The sequence below is a fragment of the Melospiza melodia genome, chromosome 9 (assembly GCF_035770615.1).
Source record: "Melospiza melodia melodia isolate bMelMel2 chromosome 9, bMelMel2.pri, whole genome shotgun sequence".
Classification (NCBI taxonomy): domain Eukaryota; kingdom Metazoa; phylum Chordata; class Aves; order Passeriformes; family Passerellidae; genus Melospiza; species Melospiza melodia.
In genome coordinates this window covers 11,912,484-11,937,370 of record NC_086202.1, presented here as the reverse complement: position 1 = coordinate 11,937,370, position 24,887 = coordinate 11,912,484, and the positions used below count along the sequence as shown (strand labels likewise).

The following is a 24,887-nucleotide window of genomic DNA, read 5'->3' as shown; positions in this document are numbered from 1 at the left end:
CAGCGCCGAGTTCGGGACAGCTCGGCTGGGGCGCCGAGCGCTGCGGGGGGACGCGGCCGGAGGCTGAGCGGGGCATCCCGGCGCCTCTTGGCCACGGAGCCTCGTGAAACTAAAGATAGAAAAGACCTATTAGGTCATTGTCCCGCCTTTGCTCCACCCTGCCCGCTGCTGGGTTGCTCACTTCTCTGTGTTTTGGGTTTTTTGGGACTCGTGTACAGTATGGCTCCTAACCTTACAAAGATTGCATTTTCTTAGATCCGAAGTTCATACTGTTTTTTTTTTTTTTTTTCCCCTGTACGGAAGGAACCCCATGAGCAGTAAAACTGACTCTGTGTGTAGTGCACAGAGCCAGGCTGTTGTCGCTTTAATGGGCATGCTCCCATCTTGTTCCATGTGGAGTTGAATTAAACAGCTGTGTTCTCGTGGCCTTCCCTGTGTGCCGGAATCCATGTGTTGGATCTCCTAACTTCTCTCAGTTATTTGCTCTTTAAATCTTTAAGTGTACTGGTACAAGTAGGGTTTTTAAGGAACCTTATCTAGAATTTATCAAGCCAAGTGGACTACAATGGCATAGATACAACCCTGCTAGTGTTTGACGAGATTTCAGCTTTCAGGCAAATCTTCGGCTGCTTGCCCCTTCCTAAAAGGGTGTTAATGCTTCATGTTTGGTTTATGGATAGCGTGGAAAAAAACATCCTGGTGGATAAGCATGAGAGAATTGGGAACTGACATGAATTGAAGCTCTGGAGCTGCTTCTGGAGACGAAGAGAAAATAGCACGAGAGGATGGCATTTACAGTCTTTCTGAGAGCTAATTCGGTCAAGAAACAAATTTAGAGTACTGCATTTGAGAGTTTATGAAATCTGGGTGCTCATGAAACTTGTGCTATTTTTGGCAGAAGTTATTTTGGGTTCTGTTGTACTGTGGTGGTATCACCTGTTTGTATATTTGAGCAGAAGTGCCACAGTACGGTCAGAATGTTAGGTGGGGTCATTTCACCCAAGGAATTTGTGTCAATGTTCTATATTAAGAACATTTAGTTTATTTAGACGCTGGTGTAGTACCCAGTCTAGATGGTGGTTCTTTGGTCAGTTTTGAAGATTAGACTTCTGGGATTTTTTTCTTAAAAGGCTGGGAATGTGTCTGTCATAAAGCCTGCTCACCACAAACACGTAACATCTCTAACAGCGCTTCCAGAGTATTGAAGTCTTAATTTGAGCTTCATAGTGGAGTTTTGATTCCCATTTTCTGAAAATATGCCTCAGATATAATACTAAATGTGTTTTCCTCTTCCCCCACGTGCTCTTCCCCTCCCATCTTCAAACCTCTTCTCCCTTCATCTGTATAGCAGTAGTAGTTGATGAAGGTGTCTGAGCAAGGCACCGGGTAAAATTTGCATTTCAGTGTACTCTGTACAGAAACAGGAGAATGTTTTCCACTTGGATGTCATTTTTCACTTCCGAGATTTAATTCTGACTGAAATGACAGAGTTCACTGTTGAAATTGATCATAGGCAGCATTACAGATGTGGTTGCTCTGATCAACTTGTTGAAGTTGACCAGTTGGCCCTTATGAGAATTAACAGGCAGTATTACTGATAAAAATTCCCCTTTTAAAAAAATATGTTACTGCATGTGTTCATCAGCATTCTTTTTGTTTCCATATAGTTTGAGAAGGAGGCTTACACACAGATACAAACTGTACTTGTGTTCGTACACCTGAGTGTGCTTCCCAAGAAACATTGTGGAAAGCAGGAAAGGTGTGTTAGGTTGTTCTTTCATGGACATACACCTCAAATGAGAAGCTGCAGGAATAGACATTCAATTCCTTCTCAAATTTTGAATTCAAAACTATAAGCCAGAACAAAGCTCTCAAGAATGCTTGAAGACTTTGTCTTTAGGTAATGGAAGTGTGGGGGTTGGGGTTTTCATTTTGTGTAATGGATTTTGTTTTGTTTGCCAACCCCCCCATCACCCTAGTGTCAGTTACATTTGCCAAAAGTACATTTGCCTTTGTTTAAGATCTTAGGATCTGTGTGTGACTGCGTTTTGGCAGATGCATGTTAAAATGGAATTGCCATACAAATGTTTGTATACTTTGAATTTCTAAAAAGTAGGTTAGATTGGTTGCATGCTATGATTTCCCATAGAGGGGTAATTAGTTTAATTGTGCAACTGATCTTCTGAACAAAGTGTCAAATATTAAAGTAAAGACTCAAAACCAGTTCTAAATGATTCTGACAGTACTGGGAAGCCTCCCTGATTAAATAATTTACTTAAAAACGCTGTCCAGTGATAATTCATTTTGTGTACTGAAGACTTAAGGTCATTGAAAACTTGTGATTCATTCTCCTTTGCAATCAAGTACAAGGATCCTGCTTATTTTTTTAATACCTTAGCCAAATTTCTAGAAGAGTTTATTTCCTTTGAAGCCGTTTGTTGCAGCATTCTAAGGGTTTTTGAGTTCATACATTTGTATTCGCAGGCCTGTAAGTAATGTTCAGAAATACTCTGTTTCAACTGCTGTTGCAAGTCTCTTGTGATCAGGGGAGCTCTGTAATTGCAGATTACTGATGGCAAAGGTTTTATAGCCCTGTAGGACATTTTATTCTGGCCCTTTTCAGGCTCTTCAAAGAGGCCACTTTTAGGCTGTTTTCTTTTTGCTCTTGGCTAATGAGTAATGGTGTGGATTTCTGTCCTTTTACAATTTATAGATCCTAGCAGTACTTCAGTGTCAGGTGATGGCTCTTGAAGAGAACTTCGAGTTTCCTGATGATAGAATTTTATGTGCTCTTCATGGATTATTTAGAATAATTGAGTGGACTCCTAGAGTTCTGATGGACACTGGAGGCTGATTTCAACTTTGAAATTTGGCAGTCAGACACAAAAAGCTCCTAAAACAAAAGAGGGACAGTTTGAAACTGCTCTTGATTTGATTAGGTTAAGTGCCCTGAAAAAAACATGGGCTCTTATTGTAATTACATCAGTTTGCTTTAGAAAGTAGTTACATTATTATATCATGTTGCTGCATTGTGTGTTCTAGTACCCTGTTGTGTCAAATCGCAATTCTGTGCGTATTGTAAGCATTGCTTTAAGATAGATCAGTGTGTTCATGACTTTCATCAACTTTAAACTATTTTCTGAATTCACAGAAGTAAATATTCAGATCATGTGAAAACAGACCATTCAAATGCCTCATGTGATGTGTGACTCTTTCTTGCTACAGATACCTGCATTTTCATTAATGATGTTTATCTTCCTCAGTTAACCTTTTGAATTAAATAAAGTCTTGTGCCTGTATTGCAGTAAAATTTGCCAGCCTCTTCTGGCAGTAAGAACATTGTACACTCATATACAAGATTTACATTGCAGAAAGGCATTTTCATAGTGTCTAGTTGTCTTTGAGCCCTTTACTAGGGGATGCTATTCCAAGAAATTAATGTACTTTTGGCCACGATTATGATTATTATGGGTACCATCTGCACAAATGTACTAATTTTAAGTCTTCTGTGGGAACAGATTCTACAGAAGTAAAACATATGTGGCACTATATGATATAAGACAGAGTATCTCTATATGGTATGTGTATATAGAGATAGTATATCTATATTTTAATTATTGTTAGGGAATACTTTGGACTTGTCTGCTTAGAATTTCATTCAGGCTTCTTTGTTTGAACTGGAGTGTTCTGCCCCTTTATAGTATTGCACTATATTCACTACACTAAATCTAAGATGTTGGAAGCATTCTGTATACAAAATTTTCATAGGAGTTCAGAAAATAAAATGACAACTTCATATGAAGTATCTAACACAAGTTTTCCAGCTCTGAGAATTAACTGGTGCTTGGTTTAAAAAAAAATCTGTTTTTTCTTTGGGTTCAGAGAAGAAATTTTGTGCAAGCAGATAACCCTAATCATGGTGAACAGCATCACCCAGTTGCATTATCCTCTGAAAATCACTACATTAAGTGTTCATATTTACTTCTGTTGGCAGTAGTGGCCAGTACCAGCCCATCTCTGGCTGGTCATAGTGGACTTTTGACAAGAGCGTTTCTTCAAGTCAAATAATCCAATGGTGTTGCTTCATTTTTGTATCTGTATTGAAAACCATCTTATCTATAATGTGCCTATATGACTTACAGGACAGCCTGGTTTTGCCTTAATGTCTTCTACAGCAGGTAGAAACAAATAGAATTTTTAAGTAGTGATTTAATAAGACCGGACCAATTACGTCATTTAATGATTATGTGCTCTTAATTCCTTTTAATATTTAAATATGAACTGACTGCTGGTAGCTGCTGAGAAGTACTTTTCTTGTACCACTAACATATTAACTTATTTTCTTATCCTAGAAAATGCATTAATTAGTTTGACCTATAAACAAATTAAGGACAGAACAAGGAGAATTCATATTTCCTAACCTCTTGGGTCTTACAGCACATTTTTCTAAATTCCTGCAGTTGGATATTTCAATTTGAAGCTATCTAGATGATAGTAATGGATCATGCTGCTTCCTAGGGTGGATATCTTTTAGATCTGTAACCTAGGAATCCCAAGAACTGATTTTGACCACTTACTATATCTAAGCTTGAAGCACAGATAGGCTTTGTTTTTTCTACTCTTTATCTTTTTACTGATGTGGTGTCATTAGTTCCACTAATTGTTTAGAAGAATTTGGTAGAACTGTTGAAACTTTGCAGACATTCCTTTTTGGATGGTATAGTTCCCTCTGGAAGGATGTTGCTTGAGTTTGTCTGTAGTCCTACATGTTTGGTCCTAGTTGGAAGATAAACTCATATTTGAAAGTTTCCAGTCAAACACAGTGTTTCACAAATGAGTTTCATGTGGGTCTGCCATGACCCCAGACCTGGAAAGAAATAGCAGGTGAAAATGTTCAAAATTGAAGTTCAATACAGAAGAATGACTCAGTGGGGCAGAACTCTTGGCAATTTTGATTAAAATTGTTTGCTATATGAAATATGGTTTCTTCTAATTTATTGTCATTCATAATTGACTATATAAGTTGACCTCTCATTAAACTGGAGCAGTGGAATGGTGCAGTTGCCCTCAGGAGATCTGAATTAATAATATTCTCTAAAGTGCTGGGTTGCTTTGTTTAGCCATTGAGGCATTAGCACATAGAGGAGATATGGGAGTTGATTTACTCTCAAGAGAGGAATGTAAAAGGTGCCAATATGACATTTTAAATATTTAGTCCAAGTGAAATAGAACTAAACTTTACTTAAGGCTTGCTAGGAACAGTCATCTCTGTAAAAGTAGCCTGAGTCCTCTAGGGCTGCTGTGAATGATGAAAAACATGTTTGACAGTTCATAGAAGGCAAATAATTGCAATCTTGCTGATCAGCTTGGTGCCTTGCCCTACAATGTTATCTTTATTTTCACACTATTGCAGTTTTAGCCTGATTAGAAGATAGCAGATAAGGAAAAGGCAGTGTCTGTTTTAAACTCTGGGAAATTTGTCAAAGGGAAAGCTTTACAGAGCTCTTTACACCTATTGTCACTCCAGTAAGTTTTCTGAGGAAATGGTACTGCCAGAAAGTCATCTGTAAATTGTGGATTGAGATAACTTGCTTGACTGAAATGGCAACTTGTTTCTTACTTTTCCTTTTTGTCTGTAGCAAGGAAATATTCAAAAGGAGCAGAGCACGTGTCTCACTTTTTGGACATATTTGCATCACTTGGCCTGAAATCAGCATCACAATACTTAACTTATGAGTAATGTATTGTCTGTCTGATGCATTTGGAACTAAAACTGCAGACAGTTTGTGGAGGATAATTATAGAATGCTTATGATCAGTTCTTGGTAAGGCAGTCATCTTTTCCAAGGTGTGAGCATAGTTATGTCAACTGTTTCAAACTCTTAAGTAGATAGGAACTCATTATTTGATTTTATTCATGTTTATTAAGTTCCCTTTTGTTTTTCTCATGTCATCTGATATATCACATTTCTTAGCTAACTGTTTGTGTAACTGTTTGGACTGTGGTTTCTTGTCTGGAAAGAAAAACTTCACATTTCAAAGCTAAATGTAACTGTTTCAAGTCAAATAGATTGCAGAATGAAGCTTCTTTAAGCTGTTCTGACTTAGTGAAATAATTTTTCTATCTTAAGTCACATGCAGTCCTTTTAATTAAATAATTCTGCTCTGGGTTTTTGGGCAGGGTTTTGTCAATTTTTGGGGTTTGTTAACAGAATATAGAGAATGTGGTCAAACCTTTAATCATTGGCAGGATCTTCCAGAGCTACAAGCCTTCACATAGTAACACACTTGTTACAGTGTTGCAGAGCAATAGTTGAAAGGTTTCTGTTGGTAATGACTGAAATTATAGTTCTGACCACCCTGTAAACAATATTTTAGAAATAATTTGTTGAGTTTGTATTTGCAAATATCCCAATCCCCAGTCTGAGATTTCTTTTTATTTGATTTTGTCATTGTTTAAATTGAGCCCACCTAGGAATTCCATGTCTTGTGGGCCATGACCCACGTTTTGAGAATCTCCGAAGATTGTAAACATCATTTTCCCTCAGTGGCAGTTGCGTCTGTGTTCAAGAGGAGTCTGTAATTAAACTCTCTGATTTGAGATTTTAAATACATTCCTTGAGACCCTGGTGGCTGATGTGTCATTTATAAATACTTTTCCAGTCTTTGCTTCTTTGTGCTTCCCCAATAACCTTTAATTATATTCAGATTATACACGGAGTTGGCAAATTCATAGTGTCTCACCTCTTTTGCTTATTGTCTTATTTTACAGTAGCTGCCAAATTAGTCAACTACAATGCTTGTGCTATCTTTTCTTTTGATACTGTTTGGATTGTTCCAGTTTTCTATGTCTAGTGATGGAAAAGCCATGAAATCTACAGTTAGAAAACAAAGCAGATGGAATTAATAGCACAGAAAGCAGATTGATTTAATAGCACAGAGTAAAAGAAGTGATGTTTTATAATTTTTCTCCAAAACCATATAAAATTCTCCCTCTAGTCCATATTTAATGACTTTATAACATGATTACAGCTTGAAAGAAGTTTTAAGTCTCAGATATATCTCAAATGTGTCATGGGGAAATACAGTTTCTCCACTCAGAAATGGGAAGGAATTTTTATTAGAGAGAAAAAAGACCCAGTATTTGAGGAATATGTTTGAATGATGTCAGGCAATAAAAATTGTCTAATATTCAATAAAAGCCAGTAGGCTACCTCAAACCATTTTCTAATGGTATTCATACTTCAACAGAAAATGAAGGCTTTACTGGAAATGTTAATTTCTACTGGCATTTCAGATTTTCTGTTGAATATGCTCTACATTCATGACACAAACCAACTGGAGTATATGCAGCAGAAGATGTACCTGAAGCAAAAAAAATTTGCAATAAAATGTTAATGTAAGATTCTTCTAATACTTAGTTCACCTGCTTAAACTACCATACTTGGTTTTAGGAGGATATGGTGTTTATTGAAGGAGTTTTGCATGTAAATGCAAGTTAAAATATTAAAGTTATAGATTTGTCCCTGATGGTGGTGGTGTTTGTTTGGTTGGTTTTTAAAAACTATTTTAGATTAGGACTGGATTTTTTCAGTATTTTGTGTCATTGCATGTGTGTACATAGAGAGGTTAATGTAAGGCAGCTAAGCATGAATTGTAAATTGGAAGCTGAGTGAGACACAAAGTATTTCCCCTCTGCCTGGCATGTTTATATTTTTAGCCATTTTCTAATTAGGTGATTGCCTGTAGCCTAGAGCAAAAAATTGCTCAAACCTACACTCATGCTTGAATCAAGTTCCACACAAAATGTAGCTTAAAGAATATTCTGACTACCTGAGGCATGCTGTTCTATGATATGATTTTCAAATTTTACTTTACTTTTTGTGGAGAAGAACATGAAGTGAAAAGTTAAGACCATACTGCAATAGTCAAATCAATTTATTGATTAGTGTTTAAAATTGGGTAAATCTCTTGTTACTACAGAGGACTGGCTGTTACCTTCAAGTGTCCATCCTGAAAATTTGTTTCAGAAAATTTGGAAATGAATGATACCATCGTGACTTAACAAACTTTATTATTTTCAGGACGACTAGATGATTTCTTCTGCAGTTGCAATAATGCAGTTAATTTAAATCTTAATTTAAACTCAATTTAAAATGAGTTGGTGAACAGAACTAAAATGTTTTGTGGCAGGGAAACCATTACCCCATAACTGAAATTGTGCCTTAAATCACAATTGGTTTACTTGGTAGGGAAGCAATGGTGAATCCCTGTCCTAAGGCTGAATTGGGTTTTTATCTATGTAATTTAGTAATAAGCTGGGAGAAGACTGTCCCTTTGCTTTCTTATATCTCCTTGAAAGGCCTTTTAAATCTGAGACTTCCTTGTTAAAGGAAGACTTTAAGGAACTGGGTTTGTCTCCAGAAATGTTTAGTCATAGCTGTGATTCAGAAAGGGTTCTGAGGAAAGTTACTGTAACTTTGTCAGTGATAGTGTAATAACTTGGCAAGACTTTTACACAGGATTTTATTATTTCTTTATCTCCCAGGTAATGGTTCTCCTGAACAGATTTATGCTGTAAAAACAAAGGTTTTTTTCTAGCACGTCTACACTGTGTATTATAGAAGAAAACTTTAAAATTGTATTTCTACATAGTATTTTACCAGGAAAAGTTAATACCTTTGTAATCAAAAGGTAATAAAACAATAGTGGAGAAATGTTAATTGAGTGCCTCAGCAAAAATTGAAATGTTGCAGTTAACCCTCATCTCCTTCATAACCATTGTCTCAATCAGGATTTATTCAATTCATTTGCTGCCTTTTTTTATTTTGTAAAGTTCAGTCATGTTCCTGCCCCACCTTCAGCTTTTCCTGTTTGAGGCCCAACCTTTTTAGTCTGCTTACTACAAGACAACAGCTTGACCCTTTAATAATTTTGATTGTCCTTCTCATTCTCTTACTTTCTTCTGTGGATGCCACAAATCTTTCAGTTCACCATTCAGGCAAAATTTCTCTGGGTTTCATTGCTGGATAGTCAAGGGTCAGAAACTCAGGTGTGTGCAGCTACAGCACACTGTGAGCTGTGCTCATCATGGGGCAATTTGCCAGAATAGTTTGAGCAGGAATTATCCCCCAAAAAAACTCAAATCATCCCAGTAATGTGGAGAAATGGATACTCTCAGAGTTAAGCTGAGCTTTTTTAGTCATTCACTCTTTCCAACTAGTTTTGGCTATTAGTGGAGATGTACTAACCAAGTTTAAAAGTAACCCATCTGCTATTTTTCATCTCTCTGGGAAGGAAAGTGTGAAAACTTAAAAATCACCACTTAAACAGTACTGACAAGTGTTTCCTGTTGACAGGGATAGCTGGGGTACCTGACAATGTCCATTTGCTCTTGGCTGTAGCTTGAATTTCAAACTGTCTCTTGGTAGCAAATATAGGTGTTCTGGCCAGCTTAAGAACCCAATAAGCCGGTTGTTGATTTTTGTGTTGCATTTGAATAAAAACAAAGACCCCACACACTGGCCTTAGTACTTAAAAGTGAAATATAAAAAGGAGCTAATGTACAGGCTTGTTTTCTTCTGCTGTTTGTGGTGTTTCAGTGTTTATTGATGCTGTTGTAAATTTGTGGCCTTTAGTGGCCTGACATAGGACCTCACTTTTAGCCAGTGCAATATAAAGAAGATTATTCTGAATCCCTAAAAAGCATTTAAACAGTGTGGAACTGTGATATTTACTAAGTGAAACAGTCAATAATACATTGCTGTCCAGAGCAGTGCGTTTTAGTAAGTGCAGGAGTGACACTGAAATGAGGAGTGTCAGGGTCTTACCGTGACTCTTTTCCACAGCAGTTTGGGCAGGCGCAGGTCGGTGCAGGCAGGGTTCTGGCAGGGGATTGTCCTTCCCACATCCTTCCTTGTGACAGGTCTGGTGCTTGCCAACCCTGTGCTGATCTGCTTCAGGAACTAAGCCATGCAAAAGCTGATTGTCCATGTAATCTTCTTGGCTGCCCAGACCAGCTCACGAGAGGGCCAGACAAGTGACACTGCCAATGGAAGGGAAAATTGACAGCACATTGTCAGTGTTGGCTTCAGTAGCTGTCAAAGGGTTGCATATTAATGCTGTGGAGTTGTTAAGGTATGTCAGATGAATGCTTTTAGTCAGGACAAAAGGAAAAATAGACTTGTTCCTGTTGTAGGAGCCATTTGCTGTTAGCAACTACTAAGAAAAAGGTACTTATGGGAAATGCTAGTGGTGTTTTTATCAGTCAGTGGTTCTGTCCCTTAGCACCACTGATGTCCATGCTAGGTGCATTTTGTTATTTAGGCATAACTGCAAATTGACTAGAAGCCCATGATCCCAGTTTTAGTTCAGGTGGTGATTCTCTTTTCTACTTTAGGTATGCTCAATAACTGCTAGAAAAGATTGAAAATTTTCTAAGACTTAGTATTTGGCACTAAATCTAACTCATATGAGGAAAGTACAGAAACTGAATTGAATTTGAGTTGAGTAAGGTGTTCTGGAGCAACAAGTGGCTTTGATAATTTTCCAAAGGGAGAGGAATTCTTCGTTCCCTCTCACTGTACAAATATACAACAAAAGATAGTAATCTGCTTCAAAAAGCTTTCAGCCTACTATTCAATTAAAAGAAAAAAAACAGAGAGAGAAGGAGAAGAATAAAGAAATGAAGTAATTTTCCCATAACAAGGCCTCCTTGTGAGAGCCATGCAACATCACTTCTTGAGGACATGGACAAGATGAAGCTTCCATAATTCCATGAAAAGTAGCATTGCCACACAGCTATGAGGCAAGAACAAGCACAGGAGATGTTCAGGAAGAAGCATTAACTGTTCAGTGTTACCATGACTCTCAACAGGTCTGTCAGAGGAAGAACAATGTTCCAACATTAGGTGAAAACCTTACATTGATCAATGTTTGTTAGTTGCAGGTGTCTGAGTAACACAGTACGTTTTCCTTTGCATATTTTGTGCTTTGTGCTTTTTCACAGACTTGAAGAATTTTATCTTGATTTATCTGGATTTTTTTAAAAATAATTTTATCAAGTTATGCAATTATTCCCATGGCCATTTGTGTTTATCAGTTGCATTCTAGGTAAATTCTGAACAAATGACACTAATCAGTAAAATGTCAAACAGCAAGTGCATAGAACATGAGAATTTTAAAAATACCATCAGTAGCATGCTTCTAAATTAAAAATTTCCTTTGAAAATTGCTGATAAGTAATATGATTTCCATTCATATAGTTTCTCAGAGTAGTCAGTTTTCTTAATTGTTTAGTTGTTTAAATTCAACAATTGAAAAAACCCCAACAAACCAAACAGTTAATCTGAAAGGCAGCATCAGAAAGCAGCATACTCCACTACAGTGTTGAATATGAATGAAGTTCATTTACAGAACCCAGGGTGCTATTTTTGTGGTACTTGAATAGCCAGTTGTCAAGGAATACCAAATGTTTATTGAGAAGGCTCTTTCTCATCTCTTGAGATATTGTACTTGCAGCACAAAGGTAGCCAGCTTATCTGAGCTGTGTGAGGCACCTTTTGAAATTTCATTTTGTGCTTGTGAGGTGCTGTGAAACTTTAGGGTCAGGATTTACAGCACAAGAGAAACTACTGTCAAGTTATAGACTGTACTAGCATTAAATAGCATATACCAGCAGAATGAATTTAATAATTAATAAAGTTTATTATAGTAGGACTGACTTGAAAATAACTTGTTTACATTACAGAGTGCTGAATGACACCAGCTTAATTGTTGATTTCTTTGTTGTTGTTGCTGTCTTTGCAGTTGGTTTCTGATAGATTGCCTTAGAGATGGTATGTAAGGAATGAATGAGTCCCTGCTAGAATTCCAAATTTTATTTTTAAAACATATGAATACTATAAATAGAATATGAATTTGTTTCTGTAACAATTTCACTTAGAAGTGAGGGATAATGATGTACAGCTTTTTTAGTTGAAACTTTTTAAAGCTACTTCTTTCTTTTACTCCTTCAGAAATAGAGGAAGTTTCATTTTAACAGACTAGTTTGTGTGAAGCAACAGAATATATGCTTTGATAGTTTTGCAATAGTTGTTGCCAGTTTCAGTGTGGTATTTATGTATTGTCTCATTTCCTTTCCCTCTGCTACAACTGTATCTCTTTGTAAAACACTAAATCTTAAACTGCCTATATAGTTTATGTTTTTCCCTTAAAACATATGAAGTATTCTGCATTTGTTGTGTTCATTTTAGGAGGGCAAAGAATGAAAAGAGGTGATGATGCTTCATTCATCTTGTTTAATTTAATCTTTCCCCTCTGGCTATTTAGCTGTGCTTATTGTGAAATTTGAACATGGCTCACATTGCAGTATCAAATTATACAGAACCTTTTCTTAAATTTGCTGTATATTTGAGCTAGTAAGATGTTTACACTTTAAATGACAGTTAAGTTACATCTGTTATAGGTCATCATTTTCTGCAATAGATACATAAAATAAATTGTCTTAGTGCTGGTCCTTTAATGCCTTCCTTCTGCTATGTGAAATGTAGAGTTTTAAATAATATTCTTTACTTGTTTTGACAGCAAGTTTTTTTAATTTAATGACTATGCCACATTGCATTTCTGGGGCTCTGTAGTTCCCCTAGTAACATGTCAGAAGGCCTTTGTTGAAGGGTTCTTAAAGCCCAAAGAAATTGTCATTTTTCTTTCTTTATTTTTTTGTTGACTTGTTGATATCCAGTTGGAAAGGACAGAATTCTCCATGCTCAAGTCAGATGCTCTGTTTTTTTCTTGTTTTGTCATAATGAATGGCTGTGTTGGGTCAGCAAACAGCTGTAGCCATCTTGCATCTGATCAGGCTGAAAAGCTCTGGGCAAAGCAGATCCCAGTTTTGTTTTGTAATTTAACTCTGAGGAACTGTGGGTTGACTGACCCACTGTATTTAAAGAAAAAAAGGACAAAAAAGTAAAAAAGGAGTGTAGTAGATCTATACTTGTACATCTGTGGATGTACACTAGTCTGCAAAGTGTGAGTAAACAAAATGACTTGGTGCTCATGAAGCCAAAAGACTCCGAGGTGTCTGTGTCTGGAGAAGGCTCCAGTGAGCTTCAGCTGCTCCAAATGTCTCCTTGGGAAGGGGTTAGCAGGAGGAATGCTGGCTCTGAGCTCCAGTCAACTAAAGCTCCTTACAGATGTTAATGATTAGAAACAAGATTACAGCAAAAACTTCCCAGATGAAGGACTTGGAAGTTTTTTGAGTCCTATGTTCAGACAAATCATAAAATAAGCAAAAGCAAATAATAAAATTCTCAACCTGGCAGTGGGATAATTTTCTGATAAAACCACAGTCTGTACACAGCTTCAACTCCGACTTCTTGTTTGTCTTAATTCTAGGGAACAGCTAAAATTAGTAATTATGGTGTGATTAAAAATTATTTCTTGATAACATTGTTTCTTGGAAGCACTCCTAATGACATCGTTTGGAATAAAGGTGTGTTTATTATTGGAATAGACTGAATTTTAAGCTGTAGTCACTAAAATAAATTGGTAAGCATTAAGCATTGTGTTGGTTTTTTCCCTAATGACACAAAACCAAAGAAATAACTGTAGGATGTTTGTAATCCAAGATGAAGATCCACTGTGTTACTGTCTTTCTGGGAGGTTTAAGTTAGTTTGGAGCTGTCATTGCTGCTGGATAAAACTGAGAACCTCTGCCAGCAACTGTTAGTGACCTCTTCAGGGGAAAGATACTGGCAAAGCAGCTTAGCACTGTGGGGATAAATCTCAATTTGTCACACCTCCCTCTTCTCAAATTTAGGAGTTAATTACAATGCAGTATTGTGTGTTTTAATGCTGCTTTAGCAAGTAGGATGTACAGTTATTATAAGTGAATTTTGGGAAAAAATGCAACTCTTTCGCACACACACCTCTGATACCACCTAATGCTTTAGTTATAAATGCTTTCCCAGTATTGTCAGCTGGTTTTCCCTGTTGCTTTTATGAAAGCCATCATGCAGCAAGAGAAGGGAAAATGAGATGTGTTATTATAGAACAGCATGGCTGTTTTTTTCTTGCCAGTATTTAGCAATTTTTTCTTATTTTTTACTCTGTTTTAAATCTATTTGCTTAAGTAAGAATTATGCTGAAATCTTCTCCTGTTAAGTTTACTGTAAAGGATTTTTTCAGTTATTTTGCACATATTTGCCAGTTCAGCTCATATACTCTTCAAAGATGAATATAAGTATTCCTTCTAATTTCAGTGGCACAAAGCATGTGCAATCAGGATGGAAACTCTACTTAGCTAGTACACAAAATACCACAGAATTAATGAGAATACTTAGTGGGAAACATGAGGTTAAACATGAAAATTATATTTCATACCACTCCCAAAAATAACTTGTGGAATCCTCAGAAACCAATGTGGAGGAAGCAGAAGAACCACAGTAAGTACGAAGTACAGGGATAATGTTAAAAGAGTGAAGTTGTCATGGAAACGGCTCCCAAACGAGCGTAGCCACAAAGGCAGCACCAGACCACAGGATCATAAAGATGCTTCAGCAGTCAGGGATGAGCCCTGGCCTCCACTTCTGTAGGAGGAGCATTTGCTTGTAGGAAACAGAGGCACTTTTATCTGTATTTCTATTTCAGTGGTGGTTGGGTTTTGGTTTTTGGTGGGGTTTTTTTGTTGTTGTTTTTGTTTGGTTGGTTTTTTCCTCAGCATTAAACAGAGAAACTGAATTTAATTAAGTAGAAGAAACTGTATAGTAGGGTAGCTGTGATACATTGAGCAGGCTGGGAAAGTGTTTGGCTGATCAGCTGTAGTTCAAGGGTGTATCATCTTCTTTGGGAGATAGTTCATTTCATTAACTTTTGAATAAATCTTCTGTATCCATCATTTCAACAATTTTCAGCAGGTTTAACTGAAGTTAGCTGGTTTTTAATTCCTTGGGCCAAGCACATCTATAATTAAACAAAAAATTGAAATTATCTCCCTTTTAAAAATTTATTACTACTGCATTTTCAAACATCTCGCAGTGAAGATTCTTGCAAAAAAACAACTACTTTGAAATTATTGACTCATCTTAATTTCTAGAAGTCCGTGGAGATTGCTGTCTTCTTCATTGGCTGAACTTGTGTTTTCTTGATAAAACTGGTTTAATATTGCAAGAGTAGCTATTTGCTCTTGAATTCAAACTGATACTTTAATTACATTTTTTAACATTTAGTGTTAGAATTAATGCTTCCTTTTATCTAAGGTAACTTCTAAAATTCACTGATGAACACGTTTCCATGTTTTTGAAAAGAAATTTGAACACTTGATACTGTTCAATCATTTAAGGTTTTTTTAGTTCCAAAATGTACAGGACATTGTTAATTATGTTATAGGAAACTTTGACAAAAGAAAAGTCCACTGTAGTTGTTTCAGTAGGCCACACTACTGCTTATATTTTTATTTGATAGAGCTGCTAAAATTTAAAATGAGAGCAATTTTTTTTTCCTTAATACATATGTTCTAAGAAAGATTGAAATCTCTGCTCTGTGGTAGCTCAGAGAAACAGCTCCTGCCTTTGTGTTGTACAAGGCCAGCCTTTCAGTACTGATTACCCAGGCACTGTCACAAAATTTATGTGGAGCTAGAGCTGACAATCCCAATTTCACACAAAAGTGGAGCTTTTTATGTGGGAAAAAACATCTTTTGCTGAATAGGGATGTGTATATTTTTCCCCTTTTGACAACTTTGATGATCCATGATTATGACTATATGGTTTTGTTGAGAAGAATGAGTCAGAAAGGAAAAGCTTCTTAATTGATTTGTTTTGCTGCCTGCAAAACATGCAGTGAGGTTATGTAACATCTCACAAGAGATCAGGCATCAGGAGGAAAAGTGATGAACAATTTTCTATCTCATATCTCAGCTTTGTTCCTGGCTGGCTGAGCAAGAGGTAAAGGATGTACTTAACTTTTTTTCAGTTGTAAATATTGTTTAATTTTTGAAGCTGCATTGCAGAGGAGATGCACAGCTGGGAAGGAAGCGTTAGCTGGTGATCCGAAACTGAAACAGCTCTTCACAAGTAAGGCTGAAACTTCATATTGGTCATCAGAAGATGAAAGGCTATGTGTTATCTCTGAGCTGTAATCCTATTACTGTGGAGCAGTAGCTCTGCTCTCCCTGCTGTCCAGGGCTGGCAATATGCAGCTTCTTGGCCTGGTGCCCAGATAGTAAACTACCTTTTAATATTCTGCTGTCAGTCTCTTCACAAAGCTTCTGCCTCTAGAACTTAAATTTAGTTATATGATACCCTGTGCAAAAATCCAGCATTGTTAGGGAGGAGTCACTAATTTCACATTCTTGTAGGGCCTGGTTTTGTGTGGAATGGTTATTCTTCTTTCTTGAGACATTTTCAGATTTCTGCAACACTTTTGTGCATTAGATGTACGTTGCCATTCCAGTGTAAGGGATGTAAGTTCAGACATATTCAATTGCAAGTTGTTATTTTTAAGATTATTTATTCTATACAAGCCTGCAATCCATCTTTTCAAAGTATTTAACTTAGAATTAAGTGTGTTTTTCTGTGCATTGACAGCTGATGAGACTGTGCCATCCCTTGCAAGAACCATGCTGTAACATACAGATGGTTATTTCCTTGTGCATTCTCTCTCCTTAAGTTAAAATGTTTGCTGTAGTAACCTTCAATACATAATCCAAATAGGAGTTTCACTGAAAGGATTGCAATGTTTGTGTGTTGTTGCATGTAACAGTTAATAATATCCACGTCATCTTGCATTAGTCACGTCTTGAGGGAATGAGTTATTCCAATTTGGTTTTCATCTATTATGTATGTATCTATTGAAAAGATCAAATTTGGTTAATGAATCCTTCTACCCTTTTCTTCTTTGTCTGCACATAACCATTGAAAATGCCAGTTTGGATTTCTTAGCATAGGACTGAGGTTTAAGTCACTTAATCCTGCATGCAGAATCAAATGTATTCAAGCAGAGCATTTGGAATAAATTGAATTGGTAGTTGAGAGCTAAAATACAGGAAGAAACTGCTGGACTACAGCTACTCAGAAGTTCTGCCCTTTGAAAATATATCCTGTAACTTAAATGGCAGGTTGACTTTAATTGTTGGTGTACCCAAATGCAGAATTGCCATGTGCAAATCAGGACTGATTCTACACAATCATTTTTGCTCTGGCTCTGACCTTTGGAGAACGTTTTGTGGAAGAAGAAAGACTTCAGCCAAAGTTTAGAAAAAACAAACATACCCACACAAAGTTGCAAGTGCTTTTTGTTCCTCCTAATCCGAAGAGGTTTTTTTTTTCACTGTACAGTACAGTGATTCATAAATCTTGTGCATGAACAGCTAAATCCTTTTCTACCCAGTTAAAAAGAGCATGTTACTTACAGTAAGTCAAATAGATGGGTATTTTTCATAGACTGCATTGTGGGGTGGAGATGACTAATGCCTTATTCAAAAAGAACTTTAAAACATATAATTTTTTTCAGGTGTTTCTTGATGTATACTTAAATTGTTTCATCAGTCCTCAGAAATAGCCAGTGGAAATATGCTAATTCTAAAGCTTTTTTCTTTTAGAAGCTGGGAAAAAAGTCTGGATCTAGACCTACAAAATCTACTATTTTGAGGCAGAACAAAGGCAAACATTTGTTTTGTTTATAATTGTTAAGATGCTTATAAAGATAATCACACTGTCTCTATAATAATTCATTATTTGTAATGAGGTGTTTTAATAGAGCTGCACAAGGAGGAAATCGTAGAAGCATACTCAAAGCAGATTTCTAGTTGCTTTAAGCAAAAGGATCTGGGAAAAATCAAAATACAAAGTATTCTGTCAGTAGAAAAAAAATAATATATGCTGTAAATGTAGCAAACTCCTGAGCATGTAATCATTCACACTAACTTAGCAATGCCCTTCTTGCTCAAAGGTGAAACTCAGTCTGGAAGCAGTAACATCTGTTACCTGATGTAGATGGTTTACTTAAACAAAATACTATTGCCAGAATATAGTTTGTAAGCAAATTTGTGTAAAAATTAATTTCAGCTTTGTTTTTTTAAGTATTTTTATTTTTTTTAAGTGAAGAGTGTGTGGCCATGCATGCTTCAAAAAAGTCAATTTACAGCTAAAATTTGAGTTCTATAGAAAGGTGCTTTAAAAACTGTTTTTCTGCACAAGTAAAGCTACCAAGTCCAATTCTGTTGTGGTCAGACATCTGTTTCACTTTTTGTGTTTAATTTACAGTGCAGCTCTCGAATAGGAAGGTTGATCTTTCATTCTTGCTACAAAGCATGAAACCAAAACAAATGTTGTTTGCGTTACTAAGCAGACCTTTTCCTTTTTATTATTAGAATGTGTGTTGGAAACCTTCTCAGTAGTTGGTTTTCAAATGATGTTATACAGATTACTTATCTTTGTTGTTAAACATGGGAGGGCAAATATTGAGGTTGGGAAGATTTGGTTGTTTTTTGTTTTGGAAAGAATATTGAGATAAAAAGACATGTAATGGAAAACCTTTACCCTCAACATGAGATGAATCAGCTGGGACTGTGCTTTATAAGTGTGTTTTGCTGTTACTGCTGTTTTACTGAATGTTAATGTAAATGTTTATCTTTAAATATTTTATTATCTTTTGCCACATAGAGAGAATTATATATAGCTGTGCAAGTAATAATATTTAGACCTTCAGAATTATTCCTAAGAGTTCTTGCTGTCTGATAGCAGCTTTTGTCTGATACTGGTTTTGGGATTTTTGCTGCGTCCTGTCCTGGGATCATCCAAAATAGCTTTAGGGCCATGCACAATCCACACCAGCAGAGACATGAACTGCCTTGTGATTCTGCACATCAGAAGCTGGAATTCCCCTTGCTGATCCTTGTCTGTTGCTGCTTTAGAGAGAGCCTGTGTCCCTTCTTGCCATTTAATTTCATTTGAATGTCAAAAACTCAGTGGAGTAAATGCAGGACTTGGCTTCATGGTCTTCATGTTCAATGGGTGAAGTAGACTTCAGTCCTGCACTTCCTTTATTCAGAGGTAACTACTGGAAATGTCACTACTTGGCAAAATAGTGTTTTTATGATGACTTGAGAAAAATATTTGTTTAAAGCTTGCTGCAGCTTGGAATTGAGCATTCCTTCAAACATATCTTACAAGAGAATTATTGGAGAGTGTATATATTTTTTGTGATTACGTTTCAGCAGTGTTCTTTTAATAAGTAGTATTTCCTGGTTGATGAAATGTTTTGCTATTTAAATAAGTCACCTGACTTGTCTGTAATTTCTTATGTTTGAAAAAATCCAAAGAATATTTAAATGCACAGCAGAAATGCCTTTTCTTTTCCGTGGGCACCCAAAATCTTGCTTTCCCTTTGCTTGATTTAGTTGTTCTGCACTTGTCCCTGTCCCTGGTGTGTGGGTGAGGAGCAGTGCAGGAGAGCTGGCAGCATTTGCAGTGCTCACCTTCCATAGCTCCCACCTGGGGAGTCCTCCCAGGCTGCTGAAGCACAGGGAGCAAAATGCCCAAAAGAAGGAATGATGGCTTGGCAGCTCCTGAAGCTGGGGTACAGCACACAGCCCCTGGCTGAAGAGGAGCTCCAGCTGCTTCCTGAGGCAGGATCTGCTTCCCTGCCTGGCTTTGGGAGCAGCGGTGCTGCCACAACGTGGGGAGAGTCAGAAGGGCAGAACCAGAGGGTGGAGGCTCCTTGACTCCTTGCCTTGTGTTAATAGATGATGTTTGAGGAGCAGCACAAAACTTCATCGTAGTAAGGCAGCAATTATCCTGAGCTATTGATGATGGTTTAAAGAATGTGATGAAAATTAAGTGTTTTTACATGTCTTTCATTGTTTCTTGGCCTTGAGAAAAGTTATTAAACCCTTTTTCTGCTAGATTTTATCTCCTCTATAATATGCAGGGATTGTCTTTTTGTAGAGGAGGAAACTGGAGACAGGAAATTTGTACAGAAGTGTCAAGAGAGAGAGTTGCTTTATTTCTGGGGTTTTTTTTGCTGGTGCCAGTTTTCTGGTGAAATTAATGCATGTGTTTGCTGTGACTTTTCTATTACAGGCTCAGAACAAAGAAACGAAAGTTCTGGCTGCTGCAAAGGTGATAGATACTAAATCAGAAGAAGAACTTGAAGATTACATGGTGGAGATTGATATTTTAGCATCTTGTGATCATGCTAATATTGTCAAGCTCCTAGATGCTTTCTACTATGAAAACAATCTGTGGGTAAGTACTCTTCCTTTTCTAAATGTTTTTTCTTCTTTCAAAAGGTTATTGAAATTACATGTTTTTTCTTTTATCAAAATATTATTTGTCAGATTTTATCTGGATTGTCACTGTTGAGATAACTACTCCATTTCAAAACTAATTTGTAAATTGTGGGTATGACTTAGGTAATTGTCACTGCAGAATTGTGCTACCCTGAGTCATTTGGTCAGGGGTTTGAATCAAAAATGTGGAAATTAGCAGTTCAGTTTTTGTATTGAGAGAGTTCTCAGCTGGTGCTTATTTGTAACAACAGGACTCGGCTTTCAATTACATTAGCATGATTTTAAGTGAGACTCAGAATCCACACCTGAAAAATAAATAAAGAGCTGAAAAGGTCAGCCTGTGAAGTACATACTTTAGATGCCAGGGGGTTTATTGGCACTCCCAGGAAGGGAGGACAGTTTAGCAGGACTTGAACAATAATTAATTTACTTAAACCCTGGGTATTTGTACCTTGACGTGCAGAGCGTACCGTACATGGGACTGCACATCCCTGCTGTTTGCTTGGGTGGCTTTAGCTGTGACAAAACAGTTTGCACTTGTAGGTAATTCAGTGCAATATTTATAGCTGCTTTTCGAGTGGTACAAAGAATGCATGGATTGGGGTTTTTTTTAAAGAGCTTATACTTCAAAAAGATAGCTAAACCAAATAAAAGATGATTTCCTGGGAGTCTTACAAATAAGCTTTACTCTTTGAACAAATGGTGGAAGTGTAGTACCTTGTTTCCTGATGCACGTTTGTTTTGTTAAGCTCAAAACTTGGTGATCTTAGTGCAGAGTAAGTTATTATATAAAACAGTGGAATAGTGAAAAAATTTCAGTGCATAAAGGTCAGCATGAAAGCAAGTAGGCATAAAGGCACAATATGAAACTGAGTGGGTAGGCTTCACTGGCAGAATAAAGATAGAAGTAAACACTTTGAAAATAAAATTGGAGCTACATACTTACAGTGAAATGCAGGAGCTTGTAAGCCACAAGGCTAATGATGTGGTAAATAAACAGAATTTAGTGAGGGCAAAAAAAAGAATGATAGTTGGACACTAAATACATGTTTGCTTTCCAAGATTAGAAACATGATTTCTCTAGCAAAGAGACCTTTGTCAGACCAAACTACAAATTTTAGAGAAATAAATTCTTTATGTGCAATTTCCCACACTTACCTACTTGGCACACAGACGCATGTAAATGGAAGAATGTTTACAGGATTTACAAAAAATTGCATTATATAATATATTTGTTGGTACCATTGCTGTGGGGATTAATTGCAATAATAATTTGAAGTATATGTGACATAAGTGGTGTATATATAAATGCTGTGGTACAAGGTATACTTTGAGGTTTCCTGTTTTATCAGCAATTATACGCTGATCTTAAAATTACTCTACAGAAAAATAAAAAAATAACATACTATTTCCAATCATATTGACTGTTGAGATTCTGGCAAGAAATGCTTCTTAGCTCTCAGACAGTAGATTATAATTTATAATATTTAAAGTTTAAATTAAAGAAAACCACATAAACACATAAGGAAGAGTGGGGTATCAGTCTTGGATGAGATTTCCTCTTTCTTGCTCTCCTCATTCTTTTTGTCTCTCCCCTTTCTCCTTTGCATATATTCTTTCTGTCCTTCATAGCAGCATAGTTTGTGCTCATAAATAATTGCAGTATATTTTTATTTCAAAAGGAAGCTCAGAACTGGGAATGAACTTGTTCGGGTATTATTAAATTCTGGGATAAAGGCCTTGAAGTATTGTAGGCATGAATAAAAATAAAGGAAAGTTAATGTAAACATCTGAATTTAATAATTTTATGTAGCTTTTCAGAGCATTTATTCTGTGTTTTCATCTTGTCTGAAACAATATAGGAGATAGCATCAGCTACTGGAAAATCATTTAGCTCTTGGACTTTTCAGTCAGAGAGATTATAGTATAGGAGTAGAGCTTAATAACCAAGAAATGAGTTTGCAGGGATTATGTAAATCACATTACAAGGAGTAGGTTTAAGCTGACTGTGTCATTATGTTTTATAAGTTTTATTATGCTATTTTATAGTTGGATTAAAACTTTTGTCTGAGGGTCTCAAGGCATTTTTCAAATAATTTGTTGAGCAGTACAGCCCTACATTTAGCTGGGTAAGAGTACCAGTATTTTGCAGGTTAGTAAAATAACTTGTTGAGGCCAAATATTCTGAAACTCTGATCTCCCAAAAATGCTCCCTTAATCAATGATTCACCTCAGTGGAACTATTTAGTTTCTAATCTCTATATTTTTTTTATTTATTTATATACAGATCCTGATTGAATTTTGTGCAGGAGGAGCAGTAGATGCAGTAATGTTGGGTAAATAAGTTATTTCAACTAATAATAATAATCCTGATACCTTAAAGTGATGATATATACTGTAACTTATTTCATATATGTATTGTTTTGATATGATTTATGTAAAAGATCTAGTCTTTAGCATCTCTATGTAACACACAAAAGAACCAGTCTCTAAATGATGTAGTTTTTTCACAGTTCATATAGGTAGGTATACATAATTCATAATGAGAAGGGGGCTGGGCTCAAGGAATAAAATCTTTACTGGAAGGAGCAAGTATTCTGAGAGAATTTTTTTCTGACATGTGATGCTTAGAATCTGTCAGATTAATTAGTTTCCCCATATATTCCTATAGGGTTTGCTGTGAACATGTAACATAAAATGCAAAAATGTTGTGATTATTTCTGTCTCTCTCTTGTAGAGCTTGAAAGGCCGTTAACAGAGCCACAGATCAAAGTGGTGTGCAGGCAGACACTGGAAGCACTGAACTACTTGCATGAGAATAAGATCATCCACAGAGATCTAAAAGCTGGCAATATTCTTTTCACATTAGATGGAGACATTAAACTAGGTAAGCATGTTGCAAATGAAACTCTTTCCTGGAACTTGGCATGGTCTTTTAATTGTATTTTCCTTAAGCTGCAGTTTGTCAAGGTTCAATATTTACCTACTGAAATACCAATCTAAAAATGAGAGGTTTTTCAGAAGCAAGTGGTTTGGTGCTATCAAGGAAAAAAAAAAAAAACCAAAACAAAAAACTTGAGCAAGTATCCTGACTATACTTATGACATCTTTCATACTTCAAAATCAGCACAAGAAGTCATCATAGATCTTGCTGTTTCTTAGTATAACATTCCTGATTATACTTACCTTCACTGTGATAGCATCAGAACTTCCCTTTGAAGTTGTTAGTTTGGAAAGGGAACATTCTTCACAGCCACCAAAAAGCAGTACCTTGTACTGTTGTCTCTTCCTTTGAGAGAGGAGTAGTAAACTGAATCATCCAGCTTAGTTTTCCATTCTTTTTTCAATTGTTTGTTGCACTGAAATTAAGACAGAACAGTTTGGAACAAAATACAGCTTACTATTGTTGATTTCTGTTTTTTTTTAAATCTTAGTTTAAGCAGTCATCCACATTTTTAGTCTGATGAGGATTCCTCCATGCAGAACTGACAAATGGCTGCTGGTGGTGAATAGCATCCCTTCATTCAGCCAGGAAAGGGCAGGAATTATCTGGATCCACTTTGTTTCAGGGGGAAATGTGTATAAGCTGTCAGCCTTTGCAGTGCCTCTACCCATGGCATAGTTCCATGACATCCCTGCCCACGCTCAGGTTTCAAAGCCTTCCCTCTGCATGGGATCAGTGTGATCAGTTTTATTTCTTTGGATGCACAGAGGGCAGAGGTAAGGAAAATCAGAATAGTGCCACAGGGAACCGGGGCTCTAAATTTGCAGCCTTGATACAGACTTTCCTTTTAAATGTAAGCAAGATGTGTTCAAATTCAGGAATATATCTCCTGCTTAACTCATATTGATCACATCTCAGCAAGGTACTGTGCACCTTCTCCATTAGAAACTGAGAATATTTAAGAACCTGCATTGCTGTATTGATCAGTTCAGTGTGATTATGCTTTTCCATGAATTCCTTCTGTACAAGATTATTCCTGTACACACAATCCTTGCATCTGGCTTTCTTTTAGTCTGCAGAGTGCATGTAACTTTACTGGTGTAGCTTTTCTTTGGAGCCAGAACATTTAGTGATGCACTTGGGTCATAGGCCTGATGTGTAAATGTAATAGAACCACTGTCTTAGTTTCTTGGCACTGCTGTAAAAGAAACCACAGATCACAGCAGGAGTCTCATGGTCAGAGAGAATAATTTGTTTCAGTTCATCTCCTCACATGACCTGGCTTCTCCTCATACAGACTTGGAACTACTTTAAGATTTTGTCAAGCTTAGCTGGTATACAGCACCTTGCAGGCTGTCAAGATGCTACTTAACAGTTTAGACCACAGGAGATTTCTTTCTCATGTGCATTTGGTGATGCATTCAGCTTTGCTAATTAAGATTTCTAAAAAAGACTTGATGTAATTATGAAAAATGTACAGCATCTTTTGAAGGAGCATTTTACTCCTTATAAACTACTTGTATTTGGATTGTTATACAAAGAAATATATAATTCCTTTTTTAACTGATGTGTGAATGGCAAGTAGATTTATTGCATTTTATTTATGTATATATGTATATCTATCTGAGTTTTATTATTTCAACACCTGTAGTCC

At 36.5% G+C, this 24,887-nt stretch overlaps 1 protein-coding gene across 5 annotated transcripts in view; it reads left to right on the top strand.

Moving 5' to 3' along the window:
- The window catches only part of SLK (STE20 like kinase), a 49,448-nt gene that overhangs the window by 843 nt on the left and 23,718 nt on the right, over positions 1 to 24,887 (top strand). For 4 of the 5 annotated variants that reach the window (XM_063163249.1, XM_063163250.1, XM_063163248.1 and 1 more), the window contains exons 2-4: positions 20,081 to 20,245; positions 22,577 to 22,625; positions 23,027 to 23,176. In XM_063163249.1, coding sequence (XP_063019319.1) covers positions 20,081 to 20,245; positions 22,577 to 22,625; positions 23,027 to 23,176 — 364 coding nt within the window. Of the gene's footprint in view, positions 1 to 20,080; positions 20,246 to 22,576; positions 22,626 to 23,026; positions 23,177 to 24,887 lie in introns of those variants that run through there. The other variant, XM_063163253.1, reaches the window with a different exon arrangement.